We start from the raw sequence: 16104 nt of genomic DNA, 5'->3' as shown, positions 1-16104 counted from the left end.
GCTCCAAAAACACTATTTGCTCTCTGAGCTCAAAAACTCGGGACAAGACTTTTCCTCGTGACAACCACCTTGCTTCACTGTGATGGAGCACAGCTTGATGTTCAGCTCCCATCTCCTCACAGATGGCAGAGAAGACTCTTGTTTTTAGTGGTCTGGTCTTTATAAAATTGACTACACCTATGATGTCAGTCATAACCTCACTTAATTCAGGGGAAAGTTGCCTGGATGCAAGTGCTTCTCTGTATAATACAGTGTGTCCACTCAGCATGAGGTGAGGCCTGTCTTGATGAGTGCCCCAAGTCCTTTTCTCTTCCCTGCCATGGTTTGTGCACCATCACTGCAAACACCAATGCAGTTCTCCCACTTTAGCTCATTCTCAGTCAAAAAGGAGTCCAGAATTTTGAATAGCTCTTCAGCTGTGGCTCTGTCTCTGACACATTTACAAAAAAGTAGATCCTCACACAGGGAGTTTGACAAGTCAAAACGTACATAAGCAATAAACAGTCTTTGTTGCTGTCAGTTGCTTCATCAAATTGTAAGGCAAAACGTTTGTCTTTTCTACCAGCTGTTCTTGAAGATCGTTAGCAATGTCATCTATACGTCTGGCGACGGTGTCATTGGACAGAGGAATAGTTTTTAGTTTTGCTGCACTGGCGTTGTCCAACATGACAGAGACCATGTCTAATGCTGCAGGCAGCATCAGCTCCTCTGCTGTGGTGTGGGGCTTTTTGCACTGCACAATTTGGTACGCCACCTTATATGATTCTAACAGCGCTCGATGGTTTACTGAAGTAGCCTTCACAAAGCGGGATGACTGAATATTCAGAATATTCAGCACGTTTTCGCTGAAAAAACTCTAGCGGCTTATCAGCGTGATTGGAGTGTAACGTATTTAAGTGACGTGCTAATTTATCTGGCTTCATGCTGTCTGGTGCGAGCATTATTAGACACAGCAAACACACCGGTCTTTCCTCTTCTCCAACTGTAGTGACAGTGAAGCCAAGCGCTAAATCGTCGTATTTCCTCGTCTTAGCTTTCGGGTGACTTTCTTTTGTCTCATTATCTTTGTCTCTCTCCGCTTTTCTTTTCATCCCTGTTAAAAACTTTTTCATGTTGGGGGTTTTTATGTTGAATAACGGAGGCTTTCTAGCCTCCGTTATTCAACAGAATAACGCAGTTATTTCTGTTGACTCAACACTGCTAACCAAGGCAAACCTGTTGTCTTGTAAGTCGTAAAATGTTGCACTGTCGCAAACGTGACAGAAGTAACAATGACAGCGCCACTGCCGCCTACTGTAGTGGATGCGCAATTACGCTTTATACTGTACGGCCCCCCAAAAAAAGCCTGTTCCCCAGAGTCACACGCGCCCCCACCAGGTATCGCACCGCGCCCCCTACTATTTGAGAACCACTGCACTAGTGGGAGAAATGGCTCCTGGTCTTCCTACAAAGACAAAAGAGAAATCCGACAACTGCTAAACTCTTGAGGCCACTCCAATTCTCTTTGCATTTAATGAAAAAGAGTTGCGCTCAGTGTCTTCTTCTGATGTTTTCATGTCATTTCCTTCAGCGGTTCTTGGTGCAGCGTGTTAAGAGAGGAAAAATTCTTGAACTTTAAAAACCTTTTGACTCGTTAAATCCTTTCTTATGCCCGGGTTCAGAAAAATGCTGTTCGCAAAGACTGAGATCACACAGAGATAACGGCGTCACAATAATCAGCATTTATTCAAGACAGATGCATACTATCACCAGAAAAGCACATCACATAACATCAGAAACCTCAGAGCACAAACAACACATGAATTTACCTGAGAGAAAAAGACAAAAGATGGAAACGACAAACAAAAAGCAAAGACGTCTTTGGAGAAGTTGCAAGAGCAAAATCTAATTGCTCACAGAATCTCATAGATGAGTGTGAAAAGCTAGAACTTCTACTGTATTGTTTTCCCACACAGACAAAAGGCAATTCAAACGATCCTAGCAAACCATCTGCTGCAACTTACAGGTAACATAAAGGTCAATAGGACAGAATACGTTACTGATTTCAAAACCACAATTTAGGCCATTTGAATCAAGACATGTTAAGTTTTAAAACTAGCTTATTTTAAATTTATTTTCTCAACAATTCCCTCTTTTAATCTCTTAATAGAGATTACACTCTAAAATATAAATTTAAAATATGCTATGCGATAGAATAAGCCTAAATTCAGAAACACCATATTATAGCTGGAAAATTAAGCCCCTCTTTTGCATGCAACCTTCTACATAACATTTGTTGTTAAAATGTTGGCATATTCATTGCAAATAAAATCAGACCAAATCAGACAGCAAAATCATACAAAGGATTAAAATCCTAAAATAAATGTTCAAAATTATCTAGCCCATAGTCATATCTTACCAGAAAAATGATTTAAAAATGCATAAATTTATCAATGCTTAACAGAAACCTTACCACAAATCTTAATGTTATACTTAAAATGATATTTTAGAAAAGTCAATCAAGTATTCCTGATACAAATAGGATGTTGCATAAACATTTGTCCAAAATTATCCATGAAATAAATGAGCAAGTTAGATGCAATATACTGCATATATAAGACTTACAATCTATCAATAAACCTCCAGTTGAATAGTTTTGTACAATTTTTTTTTTCCACAATAATCATTTTGTGTCTCTGTGTTCCTTGATGCTCCTTGAAGTAAGATGAGTTCGTTGGCAAGTCGTAGGCAAAAGATGAAAACTTGGTAATAGGAAAAATAACAAAGATGATCCTCTCGTCTCCAGCAGCTCTTTTTCCTTATAGTTTTGAACTCGGGGTCATCAACTGAGTAATGGATGCTCACCTTTTTAGGATTTATTGTGCCCACAATTTGAGTTTAACAAAGAGGCTGTCCCCTCTTTTCCAATTTGATGACATCAAAAGCATAATAGAATGAAAGAAATCCTGATTAACATCTAGGTGTGAGGTCGTCCTCCGGTCAGGGCTGAAGGTTCGCAGTTACACCAGGTTGTGGTCCTTGGATGTTTGATGGGGGCATCAGCTGGTCACCATACTGGAACAGAGTCTGTCACCCATCTAGAGCTCCTTAATGTATTTTAAAATAAAATAAGTCATTCCTTCCAGTTTGAATTAATATTTTATTTGCACTGATTTATTAATTAATACTCTAATTATTCCTTATTGTTTTAAGTCATATATTGTTCTTGTCATCAAATCTTATTTCAATAGTTATTTTATTTTATCAGGAAGGAAGCTCTTAGTTTTACTTATTTCTCTTTAAAACTTTATTCCTAATTATCATTTATTTCCTTATATTGACTCTCTTCCAGTAATTTTCCTTTTGCATTATAAATCAGTAAACTTAACATTTTAAGAAGCTGCTCATTTAGAACTGTATTTTGTCAATCTTTTGACCCTCTTTTTAAATATAAGCCCTACACGAGAAATAAATGTTTCCCATTATGCTGAACCCAAAACGTAACTGTATTTTAGAAGCGGTTCCATAATTGCTGATTTGTAAATCTCCAATATAGACCAATTTAATTTGAATCATCATATTTTCTTGTCATTTTAAAACCTTAAAGAATGATCAGCCTGTTTTACAAGAATAAAGTTAACCGTGTCACTAAATATCAAAAATGACTTATTTTATTCCAATCCAATTCCAATTAATTTTAAATCCCAAAATTTCAACCATTTTTACCTTTGATCCATTTATTCTTTTGAAAACCTATTTATAAAATATTTAATTGGATAATGAATTACCCTTTTTATAGTGTTTATCAATTATCAATGCATTTTCAGTTTTGGGGAGAAATTTGATACAGCTAAGTTTATTAAATGATGTAAATATTTAGTTTAGACCTTCCTGGATGTCTTAGTTAAACAACTTATTTTAAATCGTATGAAGAGAGATGCAACAATCCAACGATCACCTTCCCTGTTTTAGGAAACCCTGTTTTGTATAAACTATTTGACAGGTAATATAAAATTTAGTGTATTCAATTTATAAATTTGTTATTCCATGTCCAAATAGTTAGCTCATATTTAATGAATTTTGATTCAACTTCAGTAACCTCTTTTTATGCCAAAAAGTAAAGGAATCCAAACTAAAAATGTGCTTATTAGATCAATTCCATTCATTTCCCTCTGTTTCTATAACGGAACATATGTTCTGTCATAGAATGCAATAAAAATCCCATACAACTCATTGAGATGAAATCTATCACAGCTAACTTTAGCATCATATAACACAGCTGGATGTAATTCAAACATGGTGTCCCAGATGCTGTTACAATCTGCACACCTCAATCAAAAAGTTTTATATTTGATACAATTTTGAAATCAACACAGAACTTGGTGCCAGTAGCTCAGTATGCTCTATAGACACTAATCAATCCACTTTAGCACCTTAATTTTAAATTTCATTTAAATTTAGTTTCCACTGAATGGTAGCCACTGTAATATGAGCCAAATAAAATTTAGATAATCTTCCTTAGTAGTTGAAGTGTAGCACACAATGCATTTCAGGTATGGTTAAGAAAAAATATGTAATTCTAATAATTAAAGTTAGAATAGTTATTCCCCATTCTTCTCAGGCTGAAAGGGGAAACAAATTTAAATTATGTGAGACAGAGTGAATCATGAAGGAAGTTAAGGCATTTCCGAGAAATGCAGGAAGCTATACCACATGTCTTGCAATCATAAAACGTTTGAGATGGTTTACCAAAGATCAGTATGTCAAGAGAGAAGAATATGAGGCAGTCAACCCAGTAAATGTAGTATGCCCTGTGATAAATCAGGTTAGAAAAAAAAATAAAAAGCAGGCATCCTACTCAATACGAGATAAATTTGGAAAACAATAGGGAAATATTAGCAATTTAAACCGGGAACTGGCAGTGGTTTGCAACTCGGAGGCCAAAACACACCAAAGGTTGGGTCAGAGGACTGAGGTGGAGAATCCAGGACTACCAGGCAACCAGACAAACAGATCTGCTGAGCTGCAGCTTGACATCTTAACTTGCCCATCGTGAACTGTGCAGAGTCCATAGTGTAAAAACACCCGGATCAGACCAAACATCCGTAGAGCACAGGGGATGCAATGTCCCCTTCTTGAACTGAGGTCAGCTCTTGACAGCAGTGTTTGTGGGGGAGAAAATGCAGAACAAAGGAGGGTTTCCACCCAACGTACTCCATCCCCCGTCAGGATGTCTTTGATCCTTGAAGTGCGACCTCCTGCCGAATCCAGCTGAAGCATGCTTCATCAATAACAGTCAGAGAGCACATCCATCCCTGGGTCCTGTAAGCATCAGCGTGACCCAAGTAACAGGAAACGGCAGGTAATCTTCACCGACCTCAGTTAAAATATAGGAGGTGTTGACCCTTCCAATTGTCAGTCCGGCACAGTTCGTAGTTGCAGCACTGTGGGCAGCTATGTCTTGGCTTAAAGCAACAGCAGACACCCGAAGCCAGATGCCAAGCGACACCATCATCTCACACCTTCCAGCATGGTGCCAAGCCTCAGAAACCCACCCCCGAGACTGACTTCAACCTCCAAGAGCAGAACTGCCAGAGAAAAATGATGCAAGTTAACTAAAAAATTCAACAAAAGTCTATGCCAAGTTTGCTCACTCAAATGAATTTTCACTTCTCTGTTATGTTAAGTCTCCACAGAGCACTCCACCATTCCTCTCGCTTCACAACCCAAACTCTGTACAGACAAGAAAAATAGAATTAAGCAAGACGTTTCACAACCAAATGTGGCAGAACTAATGAAGTAAGGTCACTTACTGTTTGAATCAATAAATGTCAGTACCTCGATGACATTCACTCCGCTTGTGCCAGATATCAACTACGAATTTTAAAATCACAACCTCACAAACTCATTAAAGAACCAGAACAAAATCTAGAATGTCCTAGTACCAACACTTTAAAAGTTGTGATTCAATTGCACTTTGTCAAATAATTATGAATTTCATATTGTTCTACTAAATGCCAAACATCCTTGTCATTGTCCCATGCTTCAAGACAAAGTCCTATTTCAAAATTTAGATTAAAACAAAACCATTACTGTAATACTGAGATCTTCAAAACAGCTTCTATTTCATGTTTAAAATGTCAGAAGTTATTCACATTTTATTTAATTTCATAGCAGTTTTAACCAAAATTTTCCTCAAAATTAACAATTTACACCCAACTGTATATAATTAAAAATCAGCAGTGATGCAGAAATCTATCAACAATTTTAAATGTAAATAAACATGGCATAGATTTTGTTTGAAACCGTTCAATTTGAATTACTAATTTAAATTTAGTAAGAGCTTCTCTCTCACAGACACCATATTTTAGTCAAGCAGGAAGGCTTTCCACCTAAATAAATCCATAATTCACTACTGTTGAATGAAAAAATAAAAATTATTGATTAACAAATTTACAATTAACCGTATCTATAAATTGACCAGAAATTAGTGTCTATTTCTCCTTCTCCCCCTGTTGATATAAAATTATCATTTTGATAACAATTTGGAATCTGTCACTGTTATACAATAATTTGCTGAAAAACTAAAATATTGTAACATGTTCCACCATTTATCCAAATCATCCATCCAATATTCAAAATAGACTGAGATGTTTCAAATTTCAAAGTTCTATCAGTAATAACTTATCTTTATTATATCCCCCTGTTTTTCTTATTTCCAAAAGAAAAACAATTTAGAGCTGGAAAACCAAAATAGGAGAACTTTCCCCATTGTTCTCTAAAATTTCAACACGTCCAATTAGTTACTACCGAGCAAGGCATCCATGTGCCAAATAAACCAACAGTTAATTCAGTTAGTGTTGGTATAAAATAAAATGCCAAAGTGGATGAGACAGTCTCTTAATCACTAATTCTATCTGCTGCAAGCCAAGGCCGAAGTTGTGCTGCCTCTGTTGTACGGCACAAGCAGATGACTCTGCTTCAAATCGGATTGTGATACCAAAATATGCAATCATTATCACTGTAAAATTGTCCGTAAAGCAGTAGTAAAAGTAAATTTATGAAGCAAAACCTTCACTGTCCTTAAATAGTTTAAAATAAGAAAAATATCACACAGCTACTCTCTAAAGTGATGTCATATTTACAAAGCGCTTCCTGAAAACCCATCAAAGGCCATTTGCATACAAATCCAGTCTCTCATTCGCACTCAGACTCATTAACACCCCATTGTAAGATGCAGGATGTTGCCCCAGATCAAGCTGACCAAACGAAGTGAGGTGTGATACTCCCCCAACACTCTCGTAAGAACAGGAAGACGACACTATTCTGAGTATTTGAAGGTATCTTTACATTAGTTGACCTATAATGTAAGAAATATACCTTCCAATTCTCCAGAAACATTGGGCAAACACATTTAGTGTAATTCACCTACAGCAACTGAAAAGATCCCCATGTTCACCTGTAATTTTCCGTCACACTCAAACATGTGAAATAAAGAAATTTTACTTTCCAATTTGTACTGATTCCATTTACCACATATTTCCCCAAATTTCAAACCAAAAATCATCCTGTAGAAAGTTTTAAACACAATTGTCATAAGACCATGCCTTATTTCAAGATAAGCATGAGTTATAAAACGGCTACCATTAATCAGACCCTTCGTTGGAATCTCCTATAAACCGTTCATGTGGTCATGTAATATGAAAAGCACAAATCATGAATCCTGTAATGTCCAAGTTGGAGATCCTCCTACAAGAAACAAATTCAGTCATTAGTTTTTTAACACATCATATCCTACATTCACAGTGTAAAAAAACACTGTCAAACAGAAAAACCATCCATATGTTCTCGTTTTTGTTCCCTTGTTCCAATCAGTGAGGGTGTTCCATCCTGTGTCAGGAAACCTAGGAATTGAAGTGATTGTAAATGTTACAATATTATAAAAAAACAAGCAATGACATCATTCCAGTGCTCCAGCCTGGAACTGACACCTTACATGTCCCCTGCTGAGAAAATAAAAATCTTTATAAATCTCAGTTTGTACTTTCCATTTCAACATAAAACACAGTTCTAAAAGAAATTCACATCAAAATCCAAGAATCCTGAAAGAGTGAGCTGCAAATGTCAGTGTTAACAGAACTGAAGAACTCCCAAAATGCAAATAGAATGGTCACTCGGTCTCCCCGCTGTGAAACAAGACTGCAAGATCTGTAAAAGAAATCTATGTCCCACAGAAACCATCTGCTCCAACAGGCCATGTGTTAACATAAATTTAGCCACATAACATACAGCAAAAACATTTAATAACATTTCATAAAATATTCTCATTCACCATCCATGGAATCAGTGCAGCATTCGGAGGTTGTGGTGCTGGTGAGTTTAACACACCTTCTCCTGCAGATGTTGGCAGTTAATGGGGACATTGTTTGATCCAATGTCCCAGTTCACCACAAAAACGGCAGGGGTAGCGCTGCATACTGCTCCTTCCGCCCCTCAGTGAAAAAATAAAAACCTTCACATCCAGCCGCAATCAAAAACAATTCACAGTAAACACACAAAAAGGTTAGTGAGACGCACAAAGACTCAAACAGTAAACTCATTCAGACAAAAGAAATCCCTACAGACACCGGTGTCATAAAATAACAAACGTGTGGGCCTCACTCTTGTCCCTTCGTAACGCTAGTCGTCACAGGTGGATTTCACACCCAAAATTGTTCCAGTCCTTCCGAGTCGAGTGCAGAACTCGAGGGGGACCGACCCTTCAATTTAACGTACTCTTCAAACCACAACCCCAAACATAATGAAGCAGTACAACCTGTGCCAAATCCGAACAGCACTCCGCCAAATCCGAATAACGTGTCCCTTTAGAGTGGATCAAACTCTCAGGCTGATACAAGCCTGTTCCTACAATAACGCACCACTCACCATGGCAGTGTTGTGTTCAAGACCACCTAACCCGAGACCAAGACAAGACCAAGACCAGTGTGTATCGAGACCGAGACAAGACCAAGACTTTTAGGGTCCGAGACCAAGTCAAGACCAAGACCGAGGAAAGTCGAGACCGAGTCAAGACCAAGACCAGCGGCCCGTGCTACATGACACAATAAAATGTAAAATATGATCGAAATTGCTTCTCAGAATAATCTGAAAGATCCATATTCCCATAAAAACACCTAGATATTAAATACTTAATACATTTTACCAATATTAAATATTCCATTTCTGTGTTACAATGTGTGATGGTCTCGTGCCGTCCCTAAAAACATAACACCCTGGGAATTTGCCCATATTGCTCATATAAGAATCCACCACTGTTGCACCATTAAACATAGCAATTGAGGCAATGCCCTGACGGTAAATAACGCTCAACTATGAACACTGACCAAGGAGCAACAAGCAAGAAGTAACTAAACAGAAGGCGCTCATCGTGACTGTTTTCACTCTCTCTCCCAGTACATGAAGCCAGGTAGTCTGACACCATGGCAGACATTACAGCTGCCACTTTGAACAAAAACAAAGAGCAATGTGCATGCTCTGCGTGCTCTTTCGTTCTTGTGTTTTAGTTATTTGTTAATTTAAATATCAATGTACATAATTAAATAATGATGCAGTGTACACAGAGCATTACAAGAACAAAGAACGGGTGTTCTGTCAGGTCAGATCGTCATACGCTTAACACGAACTCACGGTGTTCTGTCAGATCAGCATATGTTGTCAGATAGTCGTACGCTTAGCTCAGACATGCATACGCTGTCATTACCATATGATTTTATTTAATCAGCAACATAGAATCATGACGTAGATCATCATACACTTGGTTATTAACAGTTGTATGGCATCCAGCTGCACCCAGACCTGCTTTAAATACACTTTGAAACCACGACAACGCATGTATATCTATCTAGTTATCATATTATGTCATATTATAAACAATTTAATGACTTATTTTCGTCATAACTTGTTGCATATGCTGAACTGACAACTCCACTGACGGTCGGACTTCTTAAGGCGCATGCACTGGCATGGTACTCACTGCATGTATGCTAGGAACATAGAATCATGACGTAGATCTGTTAACAGTTGTATGGCATCCTGACTTAGCGGTTAAGTGAGTTTTACACGGGCGTGTGTTGTAGCTGACTCCAGCTGCAGCCAGACCTGCTTTAAATACACTTTGCAACCATGACAACACATGTATATCTATATAGTTATCATTGAAAACAATTTAATGACTTATTTTCGTCATAACTTGCTGCATATGGTGAACTGACAACTCCTCTGACGGTCGGACTTCTTAATGCGCTGGCATGGTACTCACTGCATGTTTGCTATTCTGACAGCATACGGTAATCTGATAGAACAACGGCTCTCAGTGAGTGACACTCCAGTCCTATCTAATAAATAAAGAGCCGTGGAGAAGAATCGACTGTTTCTGAATGTCACATCACTATATTGCAGACTTTTGGACATAGCGTTGTCCTATATATGCGACAAGTCAGTCAACATCTCCGCACAATAATTCAGGCAGTGAGTGACTTTTTTTCATCACAAATTCTTATGTGTCTCTGTACAGCTAGCTTTGCTAACATCACGTTAACGGAGCTTACCTTCTTTGAGCTACTTTTCTAAGTGACGAAAATAGTTAGACGTTGTCCCCATCGTCTCTGAAAGCGAAGCGCTGCTGAGTTAGCTCTGGCCATCGGATTTCTTACTATTTATGCAGCGCTATTATATTACTGACGATTAGACAAACATTTTCTGCCGCTGAGAGAAAACCACTGCGCATGTCCTGGAGCGCCGCGTGCGAGTGAAAGGTGGGGAGGGGGAGGGGGAGAAACACGTAGTTGCTTGGATTTTAATTGGTGCGTTTTGCATCCACTGAAAACAAAGATGTTAACAAATAAACTGGACAGTATGCTGCACGTTTAGTGATATTTTCACAGTTGCGGTCTCGACTGGTCTTGAAATAAAATGCCGAGTCCTCAGAGCCCGAGACCGAGACAAGACCGAGACCAAATGCGGTTGAGTCCGAGACTAGACCGAGACCATCAGAACACGGTCTTAAGACCGGTCTCGAGACCAAGACCGATCTCGAGTACCACAACACTGCACCATGGTAAAAATAAAAGTCCTATATGCTAACATCCAAAAAAGAAAAATCACACAATCGTTTCTCTGCAATGAAACCAAAGATCCGGTCGAAGCCACAAACCAGCGCGTCAAAGAGAAATCAAACTCGCATCAGGAGACGCACCTGTATCGTGGACAAAACGGAGCTCAAAGTCGCTCACTGCGGTCCCAGCGTCAATCGCACAGCACTTGTTCAGAATCGGACGAGTCCCTAATTAAGAGAGGAAAAATTCTTGAACTTTAAAAACCTTTTGACTTGTTAAATCCTCTTATGCCCGGGTTCAGAAAAATGCTGTGCGCAAAGACTGAGATCACACAGAGATAACAGCGTCACAATAATCAGCATTTATTCAAGACAGATGCATACCATCACCAGAAAAGCACATCACATAACATCAGAAACCTCAGAGCACAAACGACGCATGAATTTACCTGAGAGAAAAAGACAAAAGATGGAAAAGACGAACGCAAAGCAAAGACGTCTTTGGAGAAGTTGCAAGAGCAAAATCTAATTTGTTACTTCTGTGTAGAAAGTTTTATAGTGAAGGCGTATTCTTATCTTTAATTTATTCAAATAAGGCGCATCTTTCCTCATCCAACCAGGAGCTAGCTCTGACCCTTTGTCTGAAGCCAGAAACTCCTGCCGTGTTTACGGCTTTTCACTGATGAGTGTGAAAAGCTAGAACTTCTACTGTATTGTTTTCCCACACAGACAAAAGGCAATTCAAATGATCCTAGCAAACCGTCTGCTGTAACTTACAGGTAACATAAAGATCAGTAGGCCAGAATACATTATTGACTTTAAAACCACAATTTAGGCAATTTGTATCAAGACATGTTAAGTTTTAAAACTAGCTTATTTTAAATTTATTTTCTCAACAAGCGCCACCACAGGCAAGAGGGGGAACAGCTTGTTTAAGCAGTTTGGATCATTTGACTGAGTGCAGTGAAAGCAAACCGCACCATATGAAAATGAAACAAATGTTAGAGTCTTTTGGACTATTGGATGCAAAAACAGCCTTAGTTATGCTTGGGCTTGGCTCCAGCTCCCCACGTTGATGGATCCTGATTTCTGCAGACAATGACCGCACCACAACAGCTGCCATTTTGGAGGTGCTTTTGTCACTTTATAGCAGTGCTTCCCAAACTTTTTCTCCTGGGCCCCCCCAGTGGTTTCCAAACATATTCTATGCCCCCCCTGTGGATTCCCTGGGCGGGAAGGGTAGTGAGGAAGATTCTTAGAGACTCACTGTTATACCTTTTTTTTTAATAAAGGTTTTGTTGGCTCTAGTGGCCTTTATTTGAATGTAGGTAGACAGGAAAGAGGGTAATGAGAGAGGGGGAATACATGCGGCAAATGTTACCAGGCCGGGAATCGAACCTGCGACCACCGCCACGAGGACTAAGGCCTCAATACATGGGTCGTGCCACAGCCACAGCACCCCCCAACTCACTGTTATACTTTAAAGGTACAGACTGCAACTCGCTAGTGGAAATGTTCAGATCATGGTGTTGAGTCCGGTTAGAACTCCAAAGAAAGGCAGAGTGGCACTCCAGTGGGTTTAACTTGCACTTGCTATTTATTTCTTAATTTGATGTAACTGTGTGGTTCTAGAAAAGATAAATAATACAGCATCAGTGTCTGAATAATGCCTAAATAAAATGACTGAAGTTATATCACACTTAGTAAATAACTGCAATATTAAGGTTACAAACATCCATTTTTAAATAAATACACGACACAAAAAACCCACGCTGTGTAGCTCTTAAAGTGCACACGTGAACAAAGCATGCTATCAATTAAGGGTAAAAACTTAAATACTCTGCTAAATAAACAATGTCCTTAACTTCTAACATTACTTGCATTTCCACACACACACATCAAAGGAAAGAGACAACAAACTGCAAACAGCAAGTTAAATGAATTCGAACAGCTTCTTTCCCTTTTCTCCCTTTTTTCGTCTGCATGCTGCTTACCGGTGATCTAAGCTCCGCCCCTGTTCTTTTTTTTTTTTTTGGTTATTCATCCATACCGCTTCTCGTTCCCCCCTGCAATGGCACGGCGTCCCCCTAGGGGGCGCGCCCCACAGTTTGGGAACCTCTGCTCTATAGTAACATTTTTTTTTTTTTTGTTCTTTTTCCCCCTCAGCATCTTCTACCAATGTCATGGCTCCCACAGAGGCTAGCCAGGGCCAGGCAGCCTCTGATACACCGGTGCGGACCCCGGGGCCCTCATCTGCTCCGGACTCGAGCCCATTGACGTCCTCAAATAGGAGCTCCATGCCCGCCTCCACAGCCGGAGGCACAGCGACCAGACAGCCGACCACGCCTTCTCTCCCTCCCAGAACACCATACGCCAATGTTGGACCATTGCCCCCTGGGTCGGTTCTTATGTTGCAGTCTGCGCCGCACGAAAAAGCTGTATCAGCAGAAAATACAGGAAGAGAAGTTAATGAGTCATTCAGTGAGACAACTTTAGGAAATGGTGCTGTATTTTGTATTCAAACCAGTAATCTAGATCAATTTAGGGCATAAATATTAATTTCTGAAACCATTGGATGTTTTCTTCAGACTGTTGTGATGTAGTTGTTTTTCAGGAAGAAAAGCTTAAACTTTTAACATAGGTTTGCCACACACGAATTATGGGAAATGTGTGCCTTTTTAAATGCTGTCTTGTATGTGTGATTTATTTATTTTTTCACTTTTGTCCTATAGATGGGAGCAGAGAGTGGATCAGAATGGCCGGTTGTATTACGTGGATCACATTGAAAAGAGAACAACATGGGAACGTCCTGAGCCGCTCCCCCCTGGGTACAACTTCTTTTCTCATGACTGATGGCTTTAAATATGGATATACCAGTATTGCAGTAATTACAGTTCTTATTTTTAATATCTCTACAAAGTCAGCTTGCATAGGTTCACAGTTGAGGGAAAAGTTTCCAAGTTTCTTCATGTTGTTCTGGTGATTTCCATGAACTTGCCTCTTCCCATTTCTCCATATAACGATTTTTTTATTTTCTCAAGTGTTGCAGAAATTAACGTTTCCCTTTTGCATGTCTAAAGGTGGGAGCGTCGTTTTGATCAGATGGGCCGTGTCTACTTTGTTGATCACATCACGCGAACTACCACATGGCAGCGGCCCACGGTGGAGACGGTGCGTAACTATGAACAGTGGCAACACCAGCAGAGCCAGCTGCAGGGGGCCATGCAGCAGTTCAACCAGAGGTTCATCTATGGGGTAAGACTTCCTCCTTAACCTGAGATGGGCAAGTGAGGGAATGTGGAGTTTCGCTTTTTTAAAAAAAACAAAACCTCAAAAGCGGAAGAAAAGCATTTTTTCCCCCGCCGAGCTTTGTTTTTTAAAAACGTTGTTAAATGGTTAATAGAGGAACCATGTTGTCAGGAGTTTCAGAAAGAAAAAATGTCTTTAAGACATTACACTGGTATCATGAGCTTTGTGTAGTGTGAACCTAGTGAAATCTGTTATGAATAAATTTTCTAAGTAATATCCATATCTAAAATATATCTGAATACACAAACTGTGAATTCAGACAACTTGTGACTTAAAAAAAAGGAAGAAAGTGCAGCAAAGATATTCAGTGTCTGTGATTCTGTGGTCTTAAGGCAGCATTTCATTTAATAAACATTTGATCTGGAAATCTCTACACAACCTCAAAACCACTTCCTCAACCACTTTTACTTCACCAATACAATGAAGCAACTTAAATGACATAAATATATTTCCACATGTTGTCATGCTTCTCTGTTGTCTGATGTAAAAAATAAAATAAAATAAAAAAAAAAGATTTCTGGGCAAGATTTTGATCCAGCACTTAATAATTGTACATAAATTTGTGTCACAGAATCAAATGGAACCCTGGAAATTTTTGTGCTTCATTACAATTTTATCCAGTTTTAGTAAAATTCAGTTTTTTGTTTTTTTTTGTCAACATTTGTCCTTGAAGGTTCAAGACCAGGCGGCAGCTTCTCAGAATAAAGAGTTTGATCCTCTCGGCCCTCTGCCTGCTGGATGGGGTAAGCTCTTTAAAGGCGCCACAGCCCTTCAATGGATCAGGCACATGAACATTGACCCATCATAACAGGTTTTAAAGTTAAATTCAGTATACAGCCCAGATCCTTTTAGGAAAGTCAAGATGGGTTTATTTGAAAAACATCATTCATGCTCTGAGTGATTCAAAGAACTTTGATGGAAAACGAAAGAACAGATATTAAGAAGGGCTGGTCAGAAATATTTAGTTAGACGTCTGAAGCTGAGCCCAGAAAGTTTAATTTGTTTCTATATGTACATATAAAAAAACTAACTCATGCAAAATTATACAGAAATATAGTAATCACATAGAAATGTGGCTTAAAAAGATGGGCTGAGACCATACGAGGACTTTCGGAAGCAAATGGAGTAGATGGTTGCGTCAGAGCCTCTCTCCCAACTTAATATCAAAAACTCTCGTTCAAAACTCATTAATATGCTCAGTGTCTCAACAAAATAACTTATGAACTGGAGGAGAAACATGTTGAGCCATAAAAAAATCAATAAAGATGCCCAAAACTCAGGATAAAAGCATCCCGGTTGCTAAAGCTGTAACACGTGTTCAAATCAAGCTAGCGACAACGTGGCTAGTGTGGGAGCTGAGAGCACTGGAACGAACATGGACTCGGAGGGATTACTGCATGGCTATTGAAGATTTGAAGACTGTCATGAAGGGGGATAATGCAAAGCTACAACAAAACATCGACCATCTGGGACATGAGATCAACGGTAAGCTGCACAGTATTGCCACTGAGGTGCAGAGCTTGACAGAGCAGGTTGACGAGGCGGAAACCTGCGTTCATCAAGTGGAGAACTGGAAATGGGAAGCAACTGAGCTTCTGCATCGAGCAACAGAGAAAAACACAGCTTAAAGTGCTTGATTTAGAGTCCCGATCCAGAAGAAACAACGTACGTGTCTTTGGGGTGCCAGAAGGTCAGGAGGGGAA

At 39.2% G+C, this 16104-nt stretch overlaps 1 protein-coding gene across 1 annotated transcript in view; it reads left to right on the top strand.

The window, feature by feature from the left end:
• Positions 1-16104, top strand: part of itchb (itchy E3 ubiquitin protein ligase b) — a 58535-nt gene that overhangs the window by 21648 nt on the left and 20783 nt on the right. The window contains exons 8-11 of the mRNA XM_088006878.1: positions 13259-13490; positions 13825-13920; positions 14173-14347; positions 15075-15144. Coding sequence (XP_087863004.1) covers positions 13259-13490; positions 13825-13920; positions 14173-14347; positions 15075-15144 — 573 coding nt within the window. The remainder of the gene's footprint in view (positions 1-13258; positions 13491-13824; positions 13921-14172; positions 14348-15074; positions 15145-16104) is intronic.

Source organism: Poecilia mexicana, unplaced genomic scaffold (assembly GCF_051168715.1).
Source record: "Poecilia mexicana isolate PSO_F unplaced genomic scaffold, ASM5116871v1 scaffold_7, whole genome shotgun sequence".
Classification (NCBI taxonomy): domain Eukaryota; kingdom Metazoa; phylum Chordata; class Actinopteri; order Cyprinodontiformes; family Poeciliidae; genus Poecilia; species Poecilia mexicana.
This window is presented reverse-complemented; position numbering and strand designations above follow the sequence as displayed.